We start from the raw sequence: 22,302 nt of genomic DNA on the forward strand, positions 1-22,302 counted from the left end.
TTGACTCGGTACCTCCGCCAATCCAGGCAGGGCGTGTGTTACCGTGGTAACAGCGCAGTAAAGAACGTTAGAATGTCTGTCTGTTTTTTTTAAGGTGTCTGTTGACTCCTCGTGTCGCGAAACTCCTGATCAATTCCTGAGTCTTCCCAGAGTGTTTTGGTGCTTTTGATCGATTCATTTGTGGATTTTCAGTTTGTTTTTTTCCTCCAACCATCACCGTCTGAGTTCTGAGGAGGAGGCCGATGTGTGTGTGTGTCTGTGCATGTGATACTAGGGACTGAAGGAAAGCTCCGTCTCTCTCCCAGGAGAGTGTCTCCTCGTTCCAGGATCTGTCCATCTTCCTGGAATCCCATCTCCTCGTTCCAGGATCTGTCCATCTTTCTGGAATCCATCTCCTCTCTTCCTCGTCTCTCCTGGTGGAGCTGTGGGGGCAGCGGTTCCCGTGGAGATTCCCGCCGTTCCCTCCAGTCAGCAGGACGAAGCGCTGATCTTCTCTGAGACCTCCAGGTCTGACTTGGCCACCAGGAAACGCAGACGTCCTCCGCCTAGACGAATCAGATCCACAGCACTGGAGAAGGGGGAGGAGCGGAGGAAAGAGAGACAGGAAAGGTGGAAGGAGAGAGGTAGAGTTGTATTACATAGTGATCACCACAGATTCAATATTAACGATAGACAGGAGAGAGGTAGTCTGCTCCTATCAGGCTGGTCCCGTTAACCGCTAGTATCCTCACCTCTGGTAGTCCTCTCCTATCAGGCTGGTACCCCTAGTATCTAGTATCCTCACCTCTAGTAGTCTGCTCCTATCAGGCTGGTCCCGTTAACCGCTAGTATCTTCACCTATGGGAGTCTGCTCCTATCAGGCTGGTCCCGTTAACCGCTAGTATCCTCACCTCTGGTAGTCTGCTCCTATCAGGCTGGTCCCGTTAACCGCTAGTATCCTCACCTCTGGTAGTCTGCTCCTATCAGGCTGGTCCCCCTAGTATCCTCACCTCTGGTAGTCTGCTCCTATCAGGCTGGTCACTACCTCTGGTAGTCTGCTCCTATCAGGCTGGTCCCGTTAACCGCTAGTATCCTCACCTCTGGTAGTCTGCTCCTATCAGGCTGGTCCCCCTAGTATCCTCACCTCTGGTAGTCTGCTCCTATCAGGCTGGTTCCCCTAGTATCCTCACCTCTGGTAGTCTGCTCCTATCAGGCTGGTCCCCCTAGTATCCTCACCTCTGGTAGTCTGCTCCTATCAGGCTGGTCCCCCTAGTATCCTCACCTCTGGTAGTCTGCTCCCATCAGGCTCGTCCCTCTAGTATCCTCACCTCTGGTAGTCTGCTCCTATCAGGCTGGTCCCGTTAACCGCTAGTATCCTCACCTCTGGTAGTCTGCTCCTATCAGGCTGGTCCCGTTAACCGCTAGTATCCTCACCTCTGGTAGTCTGCTCCTATCAGGCTGGTCCCGTTAACCGCTAGTATCCGGTCTCCAATCCTCAGCCTCCCGTCAGACTCCGCCGGACCGTCTGGTATCAGAGTTCTGATATAGATCCCTGGAGCATTCAGAGGCGTGTGCTGGAGGAGGAGAGAAGTTTAGCCGTTTAAATGTTACCACCAGCTATGTTCAGCCAAACACTATCGCCGGGTGTACATTTGGTCTTTGAATAAGTGTGTTTGTGTGTGTGTGTGTGTAAATGAGTGTATAAGGCCGGGATTCAATGGGATGGTGGATTTAGACATACGCAGCATTTAAAGGTAATTCCCCACTGTGTCAACATACGCAGCATTTACTTTGAATATGGTCTGATTTAACTCCGAACATTACCTTTAAAAAGTGCGTGGCAGACTTTTACATTTGATTTAACCTTCATTTACAGAGTGAGATCAGATTGAATCCTGGCCTCAATGTATATACACCTCCGTTGTGAGTGATCTCTAATATTAAGACATGTTGTGAGTGATCTCTAATGTTAAGACATGTTGTGAGTGGCTCTAATGTTAAGACATGTTGTGAGTGATCTCTAATGTTAAGAAATGTTGTGAGTGGTCTCTAATGTTAAGACATGTTGTGAGTGATCTCTAATGTTAAGACATGTTGTGAGTGATCTCTAATGTTAAGACATGTTGTGAGTGGCTCTAATGTTAAAACACGTTGTGAGTGATCTCTAATGTTAAGACACGTTGTGAGTGATCTCTAATGTTAAGACATGATGTGAGTGGCTCTAATGTTAAGAAACGTTGTGAGTGGTCTCTAATGTTAAGACATGTTGTGAGTGGCTCTAATGTTAAGACATGTTGTGAGTGATCTCTAATGTTAAGAAACGTTGTGAGTGGTCTCTAATGTTAAGACATGTTGTGAGTGATCTCTAATGTTAAGAAACGTTGTGAGTGGTCTCTAATGTTAAGACATGTTGTGAGTGATCTCTAATGTTAAGAAACGTTGTGAGTGGTCTCTAATGTTAAGACATGTTGTGAGTGATCTCTAATGTTAAGAAACGTTGTGAGTGATCTCTAATGTTAAGAAACGTTGTGAGTGATCTCTAATGTTAAGAAACGTTGTGAGTGGTCTCTAATGTTAAGACATGTTGTGAGTGATCTCTAATGTTAAGAAACGTTGTGAGTGATCTCTAATGTTAAGAAACGTTGTGAGTGGTCTCTAATGTTAAGACATGTTGTGAGTGGCTCTAATGTTAAGAAACGTTGTGAGTGGTCTCTAATGTTAAGACATGTTGTGAGTGATCTCTAATGTTAAGAAACGTTGTGAGTTGTCTCTAATGTTAAGACATGTTGTGAGTGATCTCTAATGTTAAGAAACGTTGTGAGTGGTCTCTAATGTTAAGACATGTTGTGAGTGATCTCTAATGTTAAGAAACGTTGTGAGTGATCTCTAATGTTAAGAAACGTTGTGAGTGATCTCTAATGTTAAGAAACGTTGTGAGTGGTCTCTAATGTTAAGACATGTTGTGAGTGATCTCTAATGTTAAGAAACGTTGTGAGTGATCTCTAATGTTAAGAAACGTTGTGAGTGGTCTCTAATGTTAATAAACGTTGTGAGTGGTCTCTAATGTTAAGAAAAGTTGTGAGTGGTCTCTAATATTAAGAAATGTTGTGATTGATCTCTAATGTTAAGAAATGTTGTGAGTGATCTCTAATGTTAAGACATGTTGTGAGTGATCTCTAATGTTAAGAAATGTTGTGAGTGATCTCTAATGTTAAGAAACGTTGTGAGTGATCTCTAATGTTAAGAAACGTTGTGAGTGATCTCTAATGTTAAGAAACGTTGTGAGTGGTCTCTAATGTTAAGAAACGTTGTGAGTGATCTCTAATGTTAAGACACGTTGTGAGTGATCTCTAATGTTAAGAAACGTTGTGAGTGATCTCTAATGTTAAGAAACGTTGTGAGTGGTCTCTAATGTTAAGAAACGTTGTGAGTGATCTCTAATGTTAAGAAACGTTGTGAGTGATCTCTAATGTTAAGAAATGTTGTGAGTGATTTCTAATGTTAAGAAACGTTGTGAGTGATCTCTAATGTTAAGACATGTTGTGAGTGATTTCTAATGTTAAGAAACGTTGTGAGTGATCTCTAATGTTAAGACATGTTGTGAGTGATTTCTAATGTTAAGAAACGTTGTGAGTGATCTCTAATGTTAAGAAACGTTGTGAGTGATCTCAAATGTTAAGAAACGTTGTGAGTGGTCTCTAATGTTAAGAAACGTTGTGAGTGGTCTCTAATGTTAAGAAACGTTGTGAGTGATCTCTAATGTTAAGAAACGTTGTGAGTGATCTCTAATGTTAAGAAACGTTGTGAGTGGTCTCTAATGTTAAGCAATGTGGTGAGTGATCTCTAATGTTAAGAAATGTTGTGAGTGATCTCTAATGTAAGGGAATACCCCCCTGAATTGTACAAAAATGAATGGCAAGATATTGGCATTGGACAAACCATATACACGATGTCCAATACCACCCAAAGCGGCGTTGATTCGTGTAAAGTATATGGCAAATGCCATATGGCAATTGCCAATTGTAACACCTCAAAAATCCAACAGGGGGCGAGTGCGCTCCACCGGGGTTTTTCATATTGGAAATGTAACCCAAGTCAACATCCAAAAGAAAATTTTTGAAAAAAGGATATTTTTTTCAAAAACTTTTCACCCCTTAAAAAAGTGCTTTCTGGGCCTTTTTTCGAAATTCTTTCGACTTTTTTGTCAATTACACATGTGTAAGAGCTGTATGAATATACTTTTGTCCAATTTTTTTATCATATTTTTTTATTTTTTTAATTACATGCGCATAAGGCATATGTTTTGTACATTTGCAATATGATTTCATAGGAAGTCAAAAGTCAAAAGTCAAAAATGTCAAAATTTGGTAAAAAACTTCACACATCCTTAAAAAAGTGCTTTCTGGACCGTTTTTCAAAATTCTTTCAATTTTTATGTCAATTACACATGTATAAGAACTTTATCAACATACTTTAGTCATACTTTATTATCCTATTTTTTATTTTTTTTTACTTGTGCATAAGGCATATGTTTTCTCCATTTGGAATATGATTTCATAGGAAGTCAAAAGTCGAAAATTTGATTTTTTTTTTAAACTTTAAAAACTAAAAAAAGTGCTTTCTGGACCGTTTTTCGAAATTGTTTCGATTTTAAGACAATTAATCATGTGTAAGAAGTGTATGAATATACTTTTGTAAAATGTTATTATCATAATTTTTTTTTTTTACTTGTGCATAAGGAATATGATTTGTCTATTTGCAATATGATTTCATAGGAAGTCAAAAGTCAAAGTTACCCAAAAATGTTTTGGATGTTTTTTTGTTTATGTTTCCTTACTTTTTCAAAGTCACTGTGCATTTGCAATATGTTTCAATGGGCAGGTACCGTCACGAATTTGTCATGCTCAAAAATTTTTAGATGTATTTTTTTTTGTTTCTTACTTTTTCAAAGTCACTGTGCATTTGCAATATGTTTTAATGGGCAGGTACCATCACGAATTTGTCATGCTCAAAATTCAAGCTTTACTTTGCTCAAACTATACCTTTGTCATCTTGTGATCTAAAATATGCAACTGGTTACCCAAAAAATGTGTTGATGTTTTTTTGTTTATGTTTCCTTACTTTTTCAAAGTCACTGTGCATTTGCAATATGTTTCAATGGGCAGGTACCGTCACGAATTTGTCATGCTCAAAAAATTTTAGATGTATTTTTTTTTGTTTCTTACTTTTTCAAAGTCACTGTGCATTTGCAATATGTTTTAATGGGCAGGTACCATCACGAATTTGTCATGCTCAAAATTCAAGCTTTACTTTGCTCAAACTATACCTTTGTCATCTTGTGATCTAAAATATGCAACTGGTTACCCAAAAAATGTGTTGATGTTTTTTTGTTTATGTTTCCTTACTTTTTCAAAGTCACTGTGCATTTGCAATATGTTTCAATGGGCAGGTACCATCACGAATTTGTCATGCTCAAAATTTTTTAGATGTATTTTTTTTTGTTTCTTACTTTTTCAAAGTCACTGTGCATTTGCAATATGTTTTTTCACTATAGAATCATATTGCAAATGCACATGCAACTGGTCATCCCCCCCAAAAAAATTTAGATTTTTTTTTTTATGTTTCCTTACTTTTTCAAAGTCACTGTGCATTTGCAATATGTTTTTTCACTATAGAATCATATTGCAAATGCACGTGCAACTGGTCATCCCCCCAAAAAAAATTTAGATTTTTTTTGTTTATTTTTCCTTACTTTTTCAAAGTCACTGTGCATTTGCAATATGTTTTTTCACTATAGAATCATATTGCAAATGCACATGCAACTGGTCATCCCCCCCAAAAAAAATTAGATTTTTTTTATGTTTCCTTACTTTTTCAAAGTCACTGTGCATTTGCAATATGTTTTTTCACTATAGAATCATATTGCAAATGCACATGCAACTGGTCATCCCCCCAAAAAAATTTTAGATTTTTTTTATGTTTCCTTACTTTTTCAAAGTCACTGTGCATTTGCAATATGTTTTTTCACTATAGAATCATATTGCAAATGCACGTGCAACTGGTCACCCAAAAATAAAAATTTTGGATTTTTTTTGTTTATGTTTCCTTACTTTTTCAAAGTCACTGTGCATTTGCAATATGTTTCAATGGGCAGGTACCATCACGAACTTGTCATGCTCAAAAATTTTTAGATGTATTTTTTTTTGTTTCTTACTTTTTCAAAGTCACTGTGCATTTGCAATATGTTTTTTCACTATAGAATCATATTGCAAATGCACATGCAACTGGTCATCCCCCCAAAAAAAATTTAGATTTTTTTTGTTTATGTTTCCTTACTTTTTCAAAGTCACTGTGCATTTGCAATATGTTTTTTCACTATAGAATCATATTGCAAATGCACGTGCAACTGGTCATCCCCCAAAAAAAATTTTAGATTTTTTTTGTTTATTTTTCCTTACTTTTTCAAAGTCACTGTGCATTTGCAATATGTTTTTTCACTATAGAATCATATTGCAAATGCACATGCAACTGGTCATCCCCCCCAAAAAAATTTAGATTTTTTTTATGTTTCCTTACTTTTTCAAAGTCACTGTGCATTTGCAATATGTTTTTTCACTATAGAATCATATTGCAAATGCACATGCAACTGGTCATCCCCCCCAAAAAAATTTAGATTTTTTTTATGTTTCCTTACTTTTTCAAAGTCACTGTGCATTTGCAATATGTTTTTTCACTATAGAATCATATTGCAAATGCACATGCAACTGGTCATCCCCCCCAAAAAATTTTAGATTTTTTTTGTTTATGTTTCCTTACTTTTTCAAAGTCACTGTGCATTTGCAATATGTTTTTTCACTATAGAATCATATTGCAAATGCACGTGCAACTGGTCATCCCCCCAAAAAAAAATTAGATTTTTTTTGTTTATTTTTCCTTACTTTTTCAAAGTCACTGTGCATTTGCAATATGTTTTTTCACTATAGAATCATATTGCAAATGCACATGCAACTGGTCATCCCCCCCCAAAAATTTTAGATTTTTTTTGTTTATGTTTCCTTACTTTTTCAAAGTCACTGTGCATTTGCAATATGTTTTTTCACTATAGAATCATATTGCAAATGCACGTGCAACTGGTCACCCAAAAATAAAAATTTTGGATTTTTTTTGTTTATGTTTCCTTACTTTTTCAAAGTCACTGTGCATTTGCAATATGTTTCAATGGGCAGGTACCATCACGAATTTGTCATGCTCAAAATTTTTTAGATGTATTTTTTTTTGTTTCTTACTTTTTCAAAGTCACTGTGCATTTGCAATATGTTTTAAAGGGCAGGTACCATCACGAATTTGTCATGCTATAAAAATCTTGCAGGAATGTGAAATTGACTGGCCCGATGAACTCGGGATGGCTTTGCAGTGATTCTGGGTCATCTCAATCGCTCGTTTGGGTTGATTTCAGAATGTCGCTTTTGGTGATGTTTTTTCACTATAGGATCATATTGCAAATGTACAAGAGTCAAGTGGACAAGAGTCCATCAGTCAATTAGATATCATTCTGACCACCAAACTGATACAAACTGACACCAAACCCACTTTTTCCAACTCGTTTAGTAGCCAACTATTACATACTTCAGAGCTGGCCCAAAATTCACAACCCCTTCGGTTCAAACCATAAAAAAACCATAAAACACGTAGTTACGTTCTAGCTGCGGGTCCATTTCTTATGTTATGTGTTGGCCTAGCTGAGGCGACCCCGAATCCCAAGTTTCGGCTCGATAGGTCATTTGGTGTCAGAGAAAAACCCTAATTGGTGCTGAAAATCCACTATTTTCCATGACTTGCTACGGGGTCCTTGAATGAGCTATTGGACAGAAACGTTGGGGTCTGTCTATATGGGCCGAGACGTTTGCAATGCACCTAGTCTTGCGACTCTGGGACATTTCTAAATGTCGTCATTTTCGTGATGCAAAAATGAATTGAAGTTATTTCAAATGTACGAGGCTGTTTCTCGGTCCGAGAACCTTCTAGAGCCACGTAACTCACCACGCACCATCTACGGGAGGTCTAGAACAGGTTTCTAAAGTTTCGGAACTCTAGGTCCGACGGTTCTTTTTTAGCTCCAACAAAGCTAACTATTGGAGCCAGTGTCTGTCTCTACGCACCCCAATACGTCCCTCCTTCCAAGTTGTGTTTTAGTGTGATTTTTTTTTCCTTTGAATTTTTTTGGGAAAAATGACTGATTTACAGTTCATGGGGGTTGCCTAATCACACATATGAAGTTTTGGAAAGATCAGACTTTTTTAACCCTTCGAAACAGCCCCTAAGACACCAATTATGGCACTTCCGGTTGGCACAGGAAGTTATAAATCAACACATATCCTCATTGGGGTATGCTGTTACAGAATCCTGAGTTTTAAGTCCTTACGTTAAGAATTGACTGATCTACACAGGGTTGAATGCACTATGTCTATCAAACTGCATGCAGTGTATGGGTAAACACTTTTAGGGGCATTTTAACCACTTCCGGTTGGTCCAGGAAGCTTAGAATCAACACAGGTAGACCTCATAGTGGCCTGATGGACTGGTACCGAAGACAGGTTCATACGGCATTCATAACCCACATAGGCCTCAGGTTGAAATTAGGGGTGCAGGCAATGTATTCCTATGGGGAGAGATGACACTGTAATCTGTGAGATCAAAAAACACTGTTTTACTGTTAAGGGTTAATGCCACACGGTCAAGGTTAGGCTTGTTCAGATCGGGAGGACCTTAGGAACATTCATGTGGTGCAATTTTTCTTCTCACTCTAACGGTTCTCTCACTGTCACCCAAAAGCAAATGACATTGTGGTGCAGGCTTCATTTTGGGCCTACTATTCTAATGCTCGCTGCGCCTAGACCGAGCGAGCTACGGTCAAGCGGGATATCTCGCTGAACTCGGTACGGCCTAGGGATTATGGTAATGCCATTTCCTGCTCTCTGTGTCTTTAAGCACCGCACTTTATCACTCCATCCTTCCTGTGTGTGTGTGAGGGAGCTTTTCTTTGACATCTGTTGGGATTAATGACTGATTTACAGTTCAGAAGGGTTACCTAGTCACACATATGAAGTTTTGGAGAGATGTGACTTTTTTAACCCTTCGAAACAGAGAGTGTGACCCAATTAAAGGCACTTCCGGTTGGCACAGGAAGCTATAAGTAAACACATGTCTTGATTTACATAGCCACTTACAGAATCCCGAGTTTTAAGTCTTTACGTTAAGAATTGACTGATCTACACAGGGTTGAATGCACTGTCTATCAAACTGCAGGCAGTGTATGGGTAAACACTTTTAGGGGCATTTTAACCACTTCCGGTTGCTCCAGGAAGCTTAGATTCGACACAGGTAGATCTCATAGTGGCCTGATGGACTGGTACCGAAGACAGGTTCATACGGCATTCATAACCCATATAGGCTTCAGGTTGAATTTTGTGGTGCAGGCTATGTATTCCTATGGGGAGAGATGTCACTGTAATCTGTGAGATCAAAAAACCCTGTTTTACTGTGAAGGGTTAATGCCACACGGTCAAGGTTAGGCTTGTTCAGATCGGGAGGACCTTAGGAACATTCATGTGGTGGAATTGTGCTTCTCACCCTAACGGTTCTCTCACTGCCACCCAAAATCAAATGACATTGTGGTGCAGGCTTCATTTTGGGCCTTCTTTTTTTCAAGTTTGCTGCACTCAGAACGAGCTACGGTCAAGCGGGGCGTCTCCTTGAACTCGGCACAGTCTGGAGACTATGGTGATGCCATTTTTTGTGTTGATTTCAGAATGCCATTTTGGTGATGGTCCCTCTCCGTTTAAACATATTGCAAATGTACAAAAGTCAACTAGCAAGTCAGTGTCCATCAGTCAATTAGATGTCATTATGACACCAAATGGATATCAATTGACACCAAACCCACTTTTTCCTACTCATTTAGTAGCCAACTATCACATATGTCAGAGCAGTCCCATAATTCACAGCGCCTTCGGTTTAAAACATAATAAAAAGGTAAAACACATAGTTACGTTCTAGCTGCGGGTCCAGTTCGGACATTATGTGAAGGCCTATGTGAGGCGACCCCGAATCCCGAGTTTCGGCTCGATAGGTCATTTGGTGTCCGAGAAAAACCCTAATTGGTGCTGAAAATCCACTTTTTTCCATGCCTTGCTACGGGGTCCTTGAACGAGCTATCGGACAGACACGTCGGAGTCCGTCTCTATGGGCCGAGCCGGTTTCAATGCACCTAGCCTTGCGTCTCTGAGACTTTTCTAAACGTCGTCATTTTTGTAATGGTCAAAATGAATTGAAGGTATTGCAAATGTACGAGGCTGTTTCTCGGTCCGAGAACCTTCTAGAACCACCTAACTCACCACGCACTATCGACATGAGGCCTAGAACAGGATTGTAAAGTTTCGGAACTCTAGGTCCGACCGTTCTTTTTTAGCTCCAACAAAGCTAACTATTGCAGCCACTGTCTGTCTCTACGCACCCCAATACGTCCCTCCATCCAAGTTGTGTTTAGTGTGATTTTTTTTTCCTTTGATTTTTTTGGGGAAAAATGACTGATTTACAGTTCATGGGGGTTCCCTAATCACACATATGAAATTTTGGAGAGATCAGACTTTTTTAACCCTTCGAAACAGCACCTGAGACACCAATTATGGCACTTCCGGTTGGCACAGGAAGCTATAAATCAACACATATCCTCATTGGGGTATGTTGTTACAGAATCCTGAGTTTTAAGTCCTTACGTTAAGAACTGACTGATTTACACAGGGTTGAATGCACTATGTCTGTCAAACTGCAGGCAGGGTATGGGTAAACACTTTTAGGGGCATTTTAACCACTTCCGGTTGGTCCAGGAAGCTCAGAATCAACACAGGTAGACCTCATAGTGGCCTGATGGACTGGTACCGAAGACAGGTTCATACGGCATTCATAACCCATATAGACTTCAGGTTGAAATTAGGGGTGCAGGCAATGTATTCCTATGGGGAGAGATGACACTGCATTCTGTGAGATCAAAAAACACTGTTTTACTGTTAAGGGTTAATGCCACACGGTCAAGGTTAGGCTTGCACGGATCGGGAGGACCTTAGGAACATTCATGTGGTGTAATTTTTCTTCTCACCTAAACGGTTCTCTCACTGTCACCCAAAAGCAAATGACATTGTGGGGCAGGCTTCATTTTGGGCCTACTTTTCTAATGGTCGTTGCACTTACACCGAGCGAGCTACGGTCAAGGCGGATAGCTCGTTGAACTTAGCACAGTCTGGAGACTATGGTGATGCCATTTTTTGTGTTGATTTCAGAATGCCATTTTGGTGATGGTCCCTCTCTGTTTAAACATATTGCAAATGCACAAAAGTCAACTAGCAAGTCAGTGTCCATCAGTCAATTAGATGTCATTATGACACCAAACCCACTTTTTCCTACTCATTTAGAAGCCAACTATCACATATGTCAGAGCAGTCCCATAATTCACAGCGCCTTTAGTTTAAAACATAATAAAAAGGTAAAACACATAGTTACGTTCTAGCTGCGGGTCCAGTTCGGACATTATGTGAAGTCCTATGTGAGGCGACCCCGAATCCCGAGTTTCGGCTCGATAGGTCATTTGGCGTCCGAGAAAAACCCTAATTGGTGCTGAAAATCCACTATTTTCCATGCCTTCCTACGGGGTCCTTGAACGAGCTATCGGACAGAAACGTTGGGGTCCGTCTCTATGGGCCGAGCCGGTTTCAATGCACCTAGCCTTGCGTCTCTGAGACTTTTCTAAACGTCGTCATTTTCGTAATGGTCAAAATGAATTGAAGGTATTGCAAATGTACGAAGCTGTTTCTCGGTCCGAGAACCGTCTAGAGCCACGTAACTCACCACGCACCATCGACCGGAGGTCTAGAACAGGTTTCTAAAGTTTCGGAACTCTAGGTCTGACGGTTCTTTTTTAGCTCCAACAAAGCTAACTATTGCAGCCACTGTCTGTCTCTACGCACCCCAATACGTCCCTCCATTCAAGTTGTGTTTTAGTGTGATTTTTTTTTCCTTTGATTTTTTTGGGGAAAAATGACTGATTTACAGTTCATGGGGGTTGCCTAATCACATATATGAAGTTTTGGACAGATCTGACTTTTTTAACCCTTCGAAACAGCCCCTGAGACACCATTTAAGGCACTTCCGGTTGGCACAGGAAGCTATAATTAACCACATATCCTCATTGGGGTATGCTTTTACAGAATCCTGAGTTTTAAGTCTTTACGTTAAGAACTGAGTTATTTACGGAGGGTTTAGTATGTGTGTGTTATTTCAGAAAATCATAGAAAATCACAGAAATGTCGCAGAGCTCCGCAGCACACTTTAAAAAGATTCGTATGAACACCCTGCAACTGGATCTGTAACCGTTGAAAAAAAAAAACGCCTATTTGTGACCATCACCAAGATGTCATTGTTCCGTTTCTCTTAAATGACGATAGATAAATGGCTGTTTTTTTTTTTATTGACACCGGAGGCTCCTTGACTTTGACCTGAAGTGGAAAAATAATTTCTCTATTTCCATTTAGGACCTTTAATCCCAGAAAAACGGCCATAACTCAAAAACCGTCGAGGCCTAGACGCCATCTTGTTCGGGGCCAACTGCCCATTATGCCAAACCTACGCTCACCGAGTTTCGGCTTCGAAATATTTTCCGTTTTCGAGATAAGGCCCCGTCGTGATTCGTGATGTTTTGCCAAATTGCCATATGATTCCGTATGCCCTCTTGTGGGAAATTCCGGGACAGCGGAAAAACGGTCAAAAACTTGTTTATTTTTTAAAACGGAAACCGAATGTCCGACAAAGTTCATTTGATGACTTCCCGGTAGGTCTGGCCCTACCGCACGGCCCGACGCCGACCGCGAATTTTACAAACGATTTCGGACGTCTAGTAAGGGACCGTACATTTGCAATATGGACTTTCTCACTGATCATACACGAAATGCCGAAATGTTCCCTTAAGGTATGTTAAGACATGTTGTGAGTGATCTCTAATGTTAAGAAATGTTGTGAGTGATCTCTAATGTTAAGAAATGTTGTGAGTGATCTCTAATGTTAAGAAACGTTGTGAGTGATCTCTAATGTTAAGAAACGTTGTGAGTGGTCTCTAATGTTAAGAAACGTTGTGAGTGATCTCTAATGTTAAGAAACGTTGTGAGTGATCTCTAATGTTAAGAAACGTTGTGAGTGATCTCTAATGTTAAGACACGCTGTGAGTGATCTCTAATGTTAAGAAACGTTGTGAGTGGTCTATAATGTTAAGAAATGTTGTGAGTCGTCTCTAATGTTAAGAAACGTTTTGAGTGATCTCTAATGTTAAGAAACGTTGTGAGTGGTCTCTAATGTTAAGAAATGTTGTGAGTGATTTCTAATGTTAAGAAATGTTGTGAGTGATCTCTAATGTTAAGACATGTTGTGAGTGATTTCTAATGTTAAGACATGTTGTGAGTGATTTCTAATGTTAAGACATGTTGTGAGTGATCTCTAATGTTAAGAAACGTTGTGAGTGGTTTCTAATGTTAAGAAATGTTGTGAGTGATTTCTAATGTTAAGAAACGTTGTGAGTGATCTCTAATGTTAAGACATGTTGTGAGTGATTTCTAATGTTAAGAAACGTTGTGAGTGATCTCTAATGTTAAGACATGTTGTGAGTGATTTCTAATGTTAAGAAACGTTGTGAGTGATCTCTAATGTTAAGAAACGTTGTGAGTGGTCTCTAATGTTAAGAAATGTTGTGAGTGATTTCTAATGTTAAGAAACGTTGTGAGTGATCTCTAATGTTAAGACATGTTGTGAGTGATTTCTAATGTTAAAAAACGTTGTGAGTGATCTCTAATGTTATTGCCTGGTACTTCCTGTATATAGCCATGTTATTACCTGGTACTCCCTGTATATAGCCATGTTATTGCCTAGTATCTGTATATAGCCATGTTATTACCTGGTACTTCCTGTATATAGCCATGTTATTACCTGGTACTTCCTGTATATAGCAGTTATTACCTGGTACTTCCTGTATATAGCCATGTTATTACCTGGTACTTCCTGTATATAGCCATGTTATTACCTCCCTGTATATAGCCATGTTATTACCTGGTACTCCCTGTATATAGCCATGTTATTACCTGGTACTTCCTGTATATAGCCATGTTATTACCTGGTACTTCCTGTATATAGCCATGTTATTACCTGGTACTTCCTGTATATAGCCATGTTATTACCTGGTACTTCCTGTATATAGCCATGTTATTACCTGGTACTTCCTGTATATAACAGTTATTGTTGTTCGTTATTCACTGTGTATCTATTCCTTGTTTACATGTGTTAGTCTACACCTGTTGTTTATAAAGCATGTGTTAGCCTACACCTGTTGTTTATAAAGCCTGTGTTAGTCTACACCTGTTGTTTACATGTGTTAGTCTACACCTGTTGTTTACATGTGTTAGTCTACACCTGTTGTTTATAAAGCATGTGTTAGTCTACACCTGTTGTTTACATGTGTTAGTCTACACCTGTTGTTTACATGTGTTAGTCTACACCTGTTGTTTACATGTGTTAGTCTACACCTGTTGTTTACAAAGCATGTGTTAGTCTACACCTGTTGTTTACATGTGTTAGTCTACACCTGTTGTTTACATGTGTTAGTCTACACCTGTTGTTTATAAAGCATGTGTTAGTCTACACCTGTTGTTTACATGTGTTAGTCTACACCTGTTGTTTATAAAGCATGTGTTAGCCTACACCTGTTGTTTATAAAGCCTGTGTTAGTCTACACCTGTTGTTTACATGTGTTAGTCTACACCTGTTGTTTACATGTGTTAGTCTACACCTGTTGTTTACATGTGTTAGTCTACACCTGTTGTTTACATGTGTTAGTCTACACCTGTTGTTTACATGTGTTAGTCTACACCTGTTGTTTACATGTGTTAGTCTACACCTGTTGTTTATAAAGCATGTGTTAGTCTACACCTGTTGTTTACATGTGTTAGTCTACACCTGTTGTTTACATGTGTTAGTCTACACCTGTTGTTTATAAAGCATGTGTTAGTCTACACCTGTTGTTTACATGTGTTAGTCTACACCTGTTGTTTATAAAGCATGTGTTAGTCTACACCTGTTGTTTACATGTGTTAGTCTACACCTGTTGTTTATAAAGCATGTGTTAGTCTACACCTGTTGTTTACATGTGTTAGTCTACACCTGTTGTTTATAAAGCCTGTGTTAGTTTACACCTGTTGTTTACATGTGTTAGTCTACACCTGTTGTTTACATGTGTTAGTGTACACCTGTTGTTTACATGTGTTAGTCTACACCTGTTGTTTACATGTGTTAGTCTACACCTGTTGTTTACAAAGCATGTGTTAGTCTACACCTGTTGTTTACATGTGTTAGTCTACACCTGTTGTTTACATGTGTTAGTCTACACCTGTTGTTTATAAAGCATGTGTTAGTCTACACCTGTTGTTTACATGTGTTAGTCTACACCTGTTGTTTACATGTGTTAGTCTACACCTGTTGTTTATAAAGCATGTGTTAGTCTACACCTGTTGTTTACATGTGTTAGTCTACACCTGTTGTTTACATGTGTTAGTCTACACCTGTTGTTTACATGTGTTAGTCTACACCTGTTGTTTACAAAGCATGTGTTAGTCTACACCTGTTGTTTATAAAGCATGTGTTAGTCTACACCTGTTGTTTACATGTGTTAGTCTACACCTGTTGTTTATAAAGCATGTGTTAGCCTACACCTGTTGTTTATAAAGCCTGTGTTAGTCTACACCTGTTGTTTACATGTGTTAGTCTACACCTGTTGTTTACATGTGTTAGTCTACACCTGTTGTTTACATGTGTTAGTCTACACCTGTTGTTTACATGTGTTAGTCTACACCTGTTGTTTACATGTGTTAGTCTACACCTGTTGTTTACATGTGTTAGTCTACACCTGTTGTTTACATGTGTTAGTCTACACCTGTTGTTTATAAAGCATGTGTTAGTCTACACCTGTTGTTTACATGTGTTAGTCTACACCTGTTGTTTACATGTGTTAGTCTACACCTGTTGTTTACATGTGTTAGTCTACACCTGTTGTTTATAAAGCATGTGTTAGTCTACACCTGTTGTTTACATGTGTTAGTCTACACCTGTTGTTTACATGTGTTAGTCTACACCTGTTGTTTATAAAGCATGTGTTAGTCTACACCTGTTGTTTACATGTGTTAGTCTACACCTGTTGTTTATAAAGCATGTGTTAGTCTACACCTGTTGTTTACATGTGTTAGTCTACACCTGTTGTTTATAAAGCCTGTGTTAGTTTACACCTGTTGTTTACATGTGTTAGTCTACACCTGTTGTTTACATGTGTTAGTGTACACCTGTTGTTTACATGTGTTAGTCTACAGCTGTTGTTTACATGTGTTAGTCTACACCTGTTGTTTACAAAGCATGTGTTAGTCTACACCTGTTGTTTACATGTGTTAGTCTACACCTGTTGTTTACATGTGTTAGTCTACACCTGTTGTTTATAAAGCATGTGTTAGTCTACACCTGTTGTTTACATGTTAGTCTACACCTGTTGTTTACATGTGTTAGTCTACACCTGTTGTTTACATGTGTTAGTCTACACCTGTTGTTTACAAAGCATGTGTTAGTCTACACCTGTTGTTTACATGTGTTAGTCTACACCTGTTGTTTACATGTGTTAGTCTACACCTGTTGTTTATAAAGCATGTGTTAGTCTACACCTGTTGTTTACATGTGTTAGTCTACACCTGTTGTTTATAAAGCATGTGTTAGCCTACACCTGTTGTTTATAAAGCCTGTGTTAGTCTACACCTGTTGTTTACATTAGTTAGTCTACACCTGTTGTTTACATGTGTTAGTCTACACCTGTTGTTTACATGTGTTAGTCTACACCTGTTGTTTACATGTGTTAGTCTACACCTGTTGTTTACATGTGTTAGTCTACACCTGTTGTTTACATGTGTTAGTCTACACCTGTTGTTTACATTGGTTAGTCTACACCTGTTGTTTATAAAGCATGTGTTAGTCTACACCTGTTGTTTACATGTGTTAGTCTACACCTGTTGTTTACATGTGTTAGTCTACACCTGTTGTTTATAAAGCATGTGTTAGTCTACACCTGTTGTTTACATGTGTTAGTCTACACCTGTTGTTTACATGTGTTAGTCTACACCTGTTGTTTATAAAGCATGTGTTAGTCTACACCTGTTGTTTACATGTGTTAGTCTACACCTGTTGTTTATAAAGCATGTGTTAGTCTACACCTGTTGTTTACATGTGTTAGTCTACACCTGTTGTTTATAAAGCCTGTGTTAGTTTACACCTGTTGTTTACATGTGTTAGTCTACACCTGTTGTTTACATGTGTTAGTGTACACCTGTTGTTTACATGTGTTAGTCTACACCTGTTGTTTACATGTGTTAGTCTACACCTGTTGTTTACAAAGCATGTGTTAGTCTACACCTGTTGTTTACATGTGTTAGTCTACACCTGTTGTTTACATGTGTTAGTCTACACCTGTTGTTTATAAAGCATGTGTTAGTCTACACCTGTTGTTTACATGTGTTAGTCTACACCTGTTGTTTACATGTGTTAGTCTACACCTGTTGTTTATAAAGCATGTGTTAGTCTACACCTGTTGTTTACATGTGTTAGTCTACACCTGTTGTTTATAAAGCATGTGTTAGTCTACACCTGTTGTTTACATGTGTTAGTCTACACCTGTTGTTTATAAAGCCTGTGTTAGTCTACACCTGTTGTTTACATGTGTTAGTCTACACCTGTTGTTTATAAAGCATGTGTTAGTCTACACCTGTTGTTTACATGTGTTAGTCTACACCTGTTGTTTACATGTGTTAGTCTACACCTGTTGTTTACAAAGTCTGTGTTAGTCTACACCTGTTGTTTATAAAGCATGTGTTAGTCTACACCTGTTGTTTACATGTGTTAGTCTACACCTGTTGTTTACAAAGCATGTGTTAGTCTACACCTGTTGTTTATAAAGCATGTGTTAGTCTACACCTGTTGTTTACATGTGTTAGTCTACACCTGTTGTTTATAAAGCATGTGTTAGCCTACACCTGTTGTTTATAAAGCCTGTGTTAGTCTACACCTGTTGTTTACATGTGTTAGTCTACACCTGTTGTTTACATGTGTTAGTCTACACCTGTTGTTTACATGTGTTAGTCTACACCTGTTGTTTACATGTGTTAGTCTACACCTGTTGTTTACATGTGTTAGTCTACACCTGTTGTTTATAAAGCATGTGTTAGTCTACACCTGTTGTTTACATGTGTTAGTCTACACCTGTTGTTTACATGTGTTAGTCTGCACCTGTTGTTTACATGTGTTAGTCTACACCTGTTGTTTATAAAGCATGTGTTAGTCTACACCTGTTGTTTACATGTGTTAGTCTACACCTGTTGTTTATAAAGCATGTGTTAGTCTACACCTGTTGTTTACATGTGTTAGTCTACACCTGTTGTTTACATGTGTTAGTCTACACCTGTTGTTTATAAAGCATGTGTTAGTCTACACCTGTTGTTTACATGTGTTAGTCTACACCTGTTGTTTATAAAGCATGTGTTAGTCTACACCTGTTGTTTACATGTGTTAGTCTACACCTGTTGTTTATAAAGCCTGTGTTAGTTTACACCTGTTGTTTACATGTGTTAGTCTACACCTGTTGTTTACATGTGTTAGTGTACACCTGTTGTTTACATGTGTTAGTCTACACCTGTTGTTTACATGTGTTAGTCTACACCTGTTGTTTACAAAGCATGTGTTAGTCTACACCTGTTGTTTACATGTGTTAGTCTACACCTGTTGTTTACATGTGTTAGTCTACACCTGTTGTTTATAAAGCATGTGTTAGTCTACACCTGTTGTTTACATGTGTTAGTCTACACCTGTTGTTTACATGTGTTAGTCTACACCTGTTGTTTACATGTGTTAGTCTACACCTGTTGTTTACAAAGCATGTGTTAGTCTACACCTGTTGTTTACATGTGTTAGTCTACACCTGTTGTTTACATGTGTTAGTCTACACCTGTTGTTTATAAAGCATGTGTTAGTCTACACCTGTTGTTTACATGTGTTAGTCTACACCTGTTGTTTATAAAGCATGTGTTAGCCTACACCTGTTGTTTATAAAGCCTGTGTTAGTCTACACCTGTTGTTTACATGTGTTAGTCTACACCTGTTGTTTACATGTGTTAGTCTACACCTGTTGTTTACATGTGTTAGTCTACACCTGTTGTTTACATGTGTTAGTCTACACCTGTTGTTTACATGTGTTAGTCTACACCTGTTGTTTACATGTGTTAGTCTACACCTGTTGTTTATAAAGCATGTGTTAGTCTACACCTGTTGTTTACATGTGTTAGTCTACACCTGTTGTTTACATGTGTTAGTCTACACCTGTTGTTTATAAAGCATGTGTTAGTCTACACCTGTTGTTTACATGTGTTAGTCTACACCTGTTGTTTATAAAGCATGTGTTAGTCTACACCTGTTGTTTACATGTGTTAGTCTACACCTGTTGTTTATAAAGCATGTGTTAGTCTACACCTGTTGTTTACATGTGTTAGTCTACACCTGTTGTTTATAAAGCCTGTGTTAGTTTACACCTGTTGTTTACACGTGTTAGTCTACACCTGTTGTTTACATGTGTTAGTGTACACCTGTTGTTTACATGTGTTAGTCTACACCTGTTGTTTACATGTGTTAGTCTACACCTGTTGTTTACAAAGCATGTGTTAGTCTACACCTGTTGTTTACATGTGTTAGTCTACACCTGTTGTTTACATGTGTTAGTCTACACCTGTTGTTTATAAAGCATGTGTTAGTCTACACCTGTTGTTTACATGTGTTAGTCTACACCTGTTGTTTACATGTGTTAGTCTACACCTGTTGTTTATAAAGCATGTGTTAGTCTACACCTGTTGTTTACATGTGTTAGTCTACACCTGTTGTTTACATGTGTTAGTCTACACCTGTTGTTTATAAAGCATGTGTTAGTCTACACCTGTTGTTTACATGTGTTAGTCTACACCTGTTGTTTACATGTGTTAGTCTACACCTGTTGTTTACATGTGTTAGTCTACACCTGTTGTTTACAAAGCATGTGTTAGTCTACACCTGTTGTTTATAAAGCATGTGTTAGTCTACACCTGTTGTTTACATGTGTTAGTCTACACCTGTTGTTTATAAAGCATGTGTTAGCCTACACCTGTTGTTTATAAAGCCTGTGTTAGTCTACACCTGTTGTTTACATGTGTTAGTCTACACCTGTTGTTTACATGTGTTAGTCTACACCTGTTGTTTACATGTGTTAGTCTACACCTGTTGTTTACATGTGTTAGTCTACACCTGTTGTTTACATGTGTTAGTCTACACCTGTTGTTTACATGTGTTAGTCTACACCTGTTGTTTATAAAGCATGTGTTAGTCTACACCTGTTGTTTACATGTGTTAGTCTACACCTGTTGTTTACATGTGTTAGTCTACACCTGTTGTTTACATGTGTTAGTCTACACCTGTTGTTTATAAAGCATGTGTTAGTCTACACCTGTTGTTTACATGTGTTAGTCTACACCTGTTGTTTACATGTGTTAGTCTACACCTGTTGTTTATAAAGCATGTGTTAGTCTACACCTGTTGTTTACATGTGTTAGTCTACACCTGTTGTTTATAAAGCATGTGTTAGTCTACACCTGTTGTTTACATGTGTTAGTCTACACCTGTTGTTTATAAAGCCTGTGTTAGTTTACACCTGTTGTTTACATGTGTTAGTCTACACCTGTTGTTTACATGTGTTAGTGTACACCTGTTGTTTACATGTGTTAGTCTACAGCTGTTGTTTACATGTGTTAGTCTACACCTGTTGTTTACAAAGCATGTGTTAGTCTACACCTGTTGTTTACATGTGTTAGTCTACACCTGTTGTTTACATGTGTTAGTCTACACCTGTTGTTTATAAAGCATGTGTTAGTCTACACCTGTTGTTTACATGTTAGTCTACACCTGTTGTTTACATGTGTTAGTCTACACCTGTTGTTTACATGTGTTAGTCTACACCTGTTGTTTACAAAGCATGTGTTACTCTACACCTGTTGTTTACATGTGTTAGTCTACACCTGTTGTTTACATGTGTTAGTCTACACCTGTTGTTTATAAAGCATGTGTTAGTCTACACCTGTTGTTTACATGTGTTAGTCTACACCTGTTGTTTATAAAGCATGTGTTAGCCTACACCTGTTGTTTATAAAGCCTGTGTTAGTCTACACCTGTTGTTTACATTAGTTAGTCTACACCTGTTGTTTACATGTGTTAGTCTACACCTGTTGTTTACATGTGTTAGTCTACACCTGTTGTTTACATGTGTTAGTCTACACCTGTTGTTTACATGTGTTAGTCTACACCTGTTGTTTACATGTGTTAGTCTACACCTGTTGTTTACATGTGTTAGTCTACACCTGTTGTTTATAAAGCATGTGTTAGTCTACACCTGTTGTTTACATGTGTTAGTCTACACCTGTTGTTTACATGTGTTAGTCTACACCTGTTGTTTATAAAGCATGTGTTAGTCTACACCTGTTGTTTACATGTGTTAGTCTACACCTGTTGTTTACATGTGTTAGTCTACACCTGTTGTTTATAAAGCATGTGTTAGTCTACACCTGTTGTTTACATGTGTTAGTCTACACCTGTTGTTTATAAAGCATGTGTTAGTCTACACCTGTTGTTTACATGTGTTAGTCTACACCTGTTGTTTATAAAGCCTGTGTTAGTTTACACCTGTTGTTTACATGTGTTAGTCTACACCTGTTGTTTACATGTGTTAGTGTACACCTGTTGTTTACATGTGTTAGTCTACACCTGTTGTTTACATGTGTTAGTCTACACCTGTTGTTTACAAAGCATGTGTTAGTCTACACCTGTTGTTTACATGTGTTAGTCTACACCTGTTGTTTATAAAGCATGTGTTAGTCTACACCTGTTGTTTACATGTGTTAGTCTACACCTGTTGTTTACATGTGTTAGTCTACACCTGTTGTTTATAAAGCATGTGTTAGTCTACACCTGTTGTTTACATGTGTTAGTCTACACCTGTTGTTTATAAAGCATGTGTTAGTCTACACCTGTTGTTTACATGTGTTAGTCTACACCTGTTGTTTATAAAGCCTGTGTTAGTCTACACCTGTTGTTTACATGTGTTAGTCTACACCTGTTGTTTATAAAGCATGTGTT

At 38.4% G+C, this 22,302-nt stretch overlaps 1 protein-coding gene across 1 annotated transcript in view; it reads right to left on the reverse strand.

The window, feature by feature from the left end:
* Positions 1-322: 322 nt before the first annotated feature.
* The window catches only part of LOC139423706 (ras-associating and dilute domain-containing protein-like), a 98,350-nt gene continuing 76,370 nt past the window's right edge, over positions 323-22,302 (reverse strand). Inside the window, exons 19-20 of the mRNA XM_071175316.1 lie at positions 1,414-1,553; positions 323-568 (exon numbers count right to left, since the gene is read on the reverse strand). Of these exons, the coding sequence (XP_071031417.1) occupies positions 469-568; positions 1,414-1,553 (240 nt within the window). The 3' untranslated portion in view covers positions 323-468. The remainder of the gene's footprint in view (positions 569-1,413; positions 1,554-22,302) is intronic.

Source organism: Oncorhynchus clarkii, chromosome 13 (genome assembly GCF_045791955.1).
Source record: "Oncorhynchus clarkii lewisi isolate Uvic-CL-2024 chromosome 13, UVic_Ocla_1.0, whole genome shotgun sequence".
NCBI lineage: Eukaryota > Metazoa > Chordata > Actinopteri > Salmoniformes > Salmonidae > Oncorhynchus > Oncorhynchus clarkii.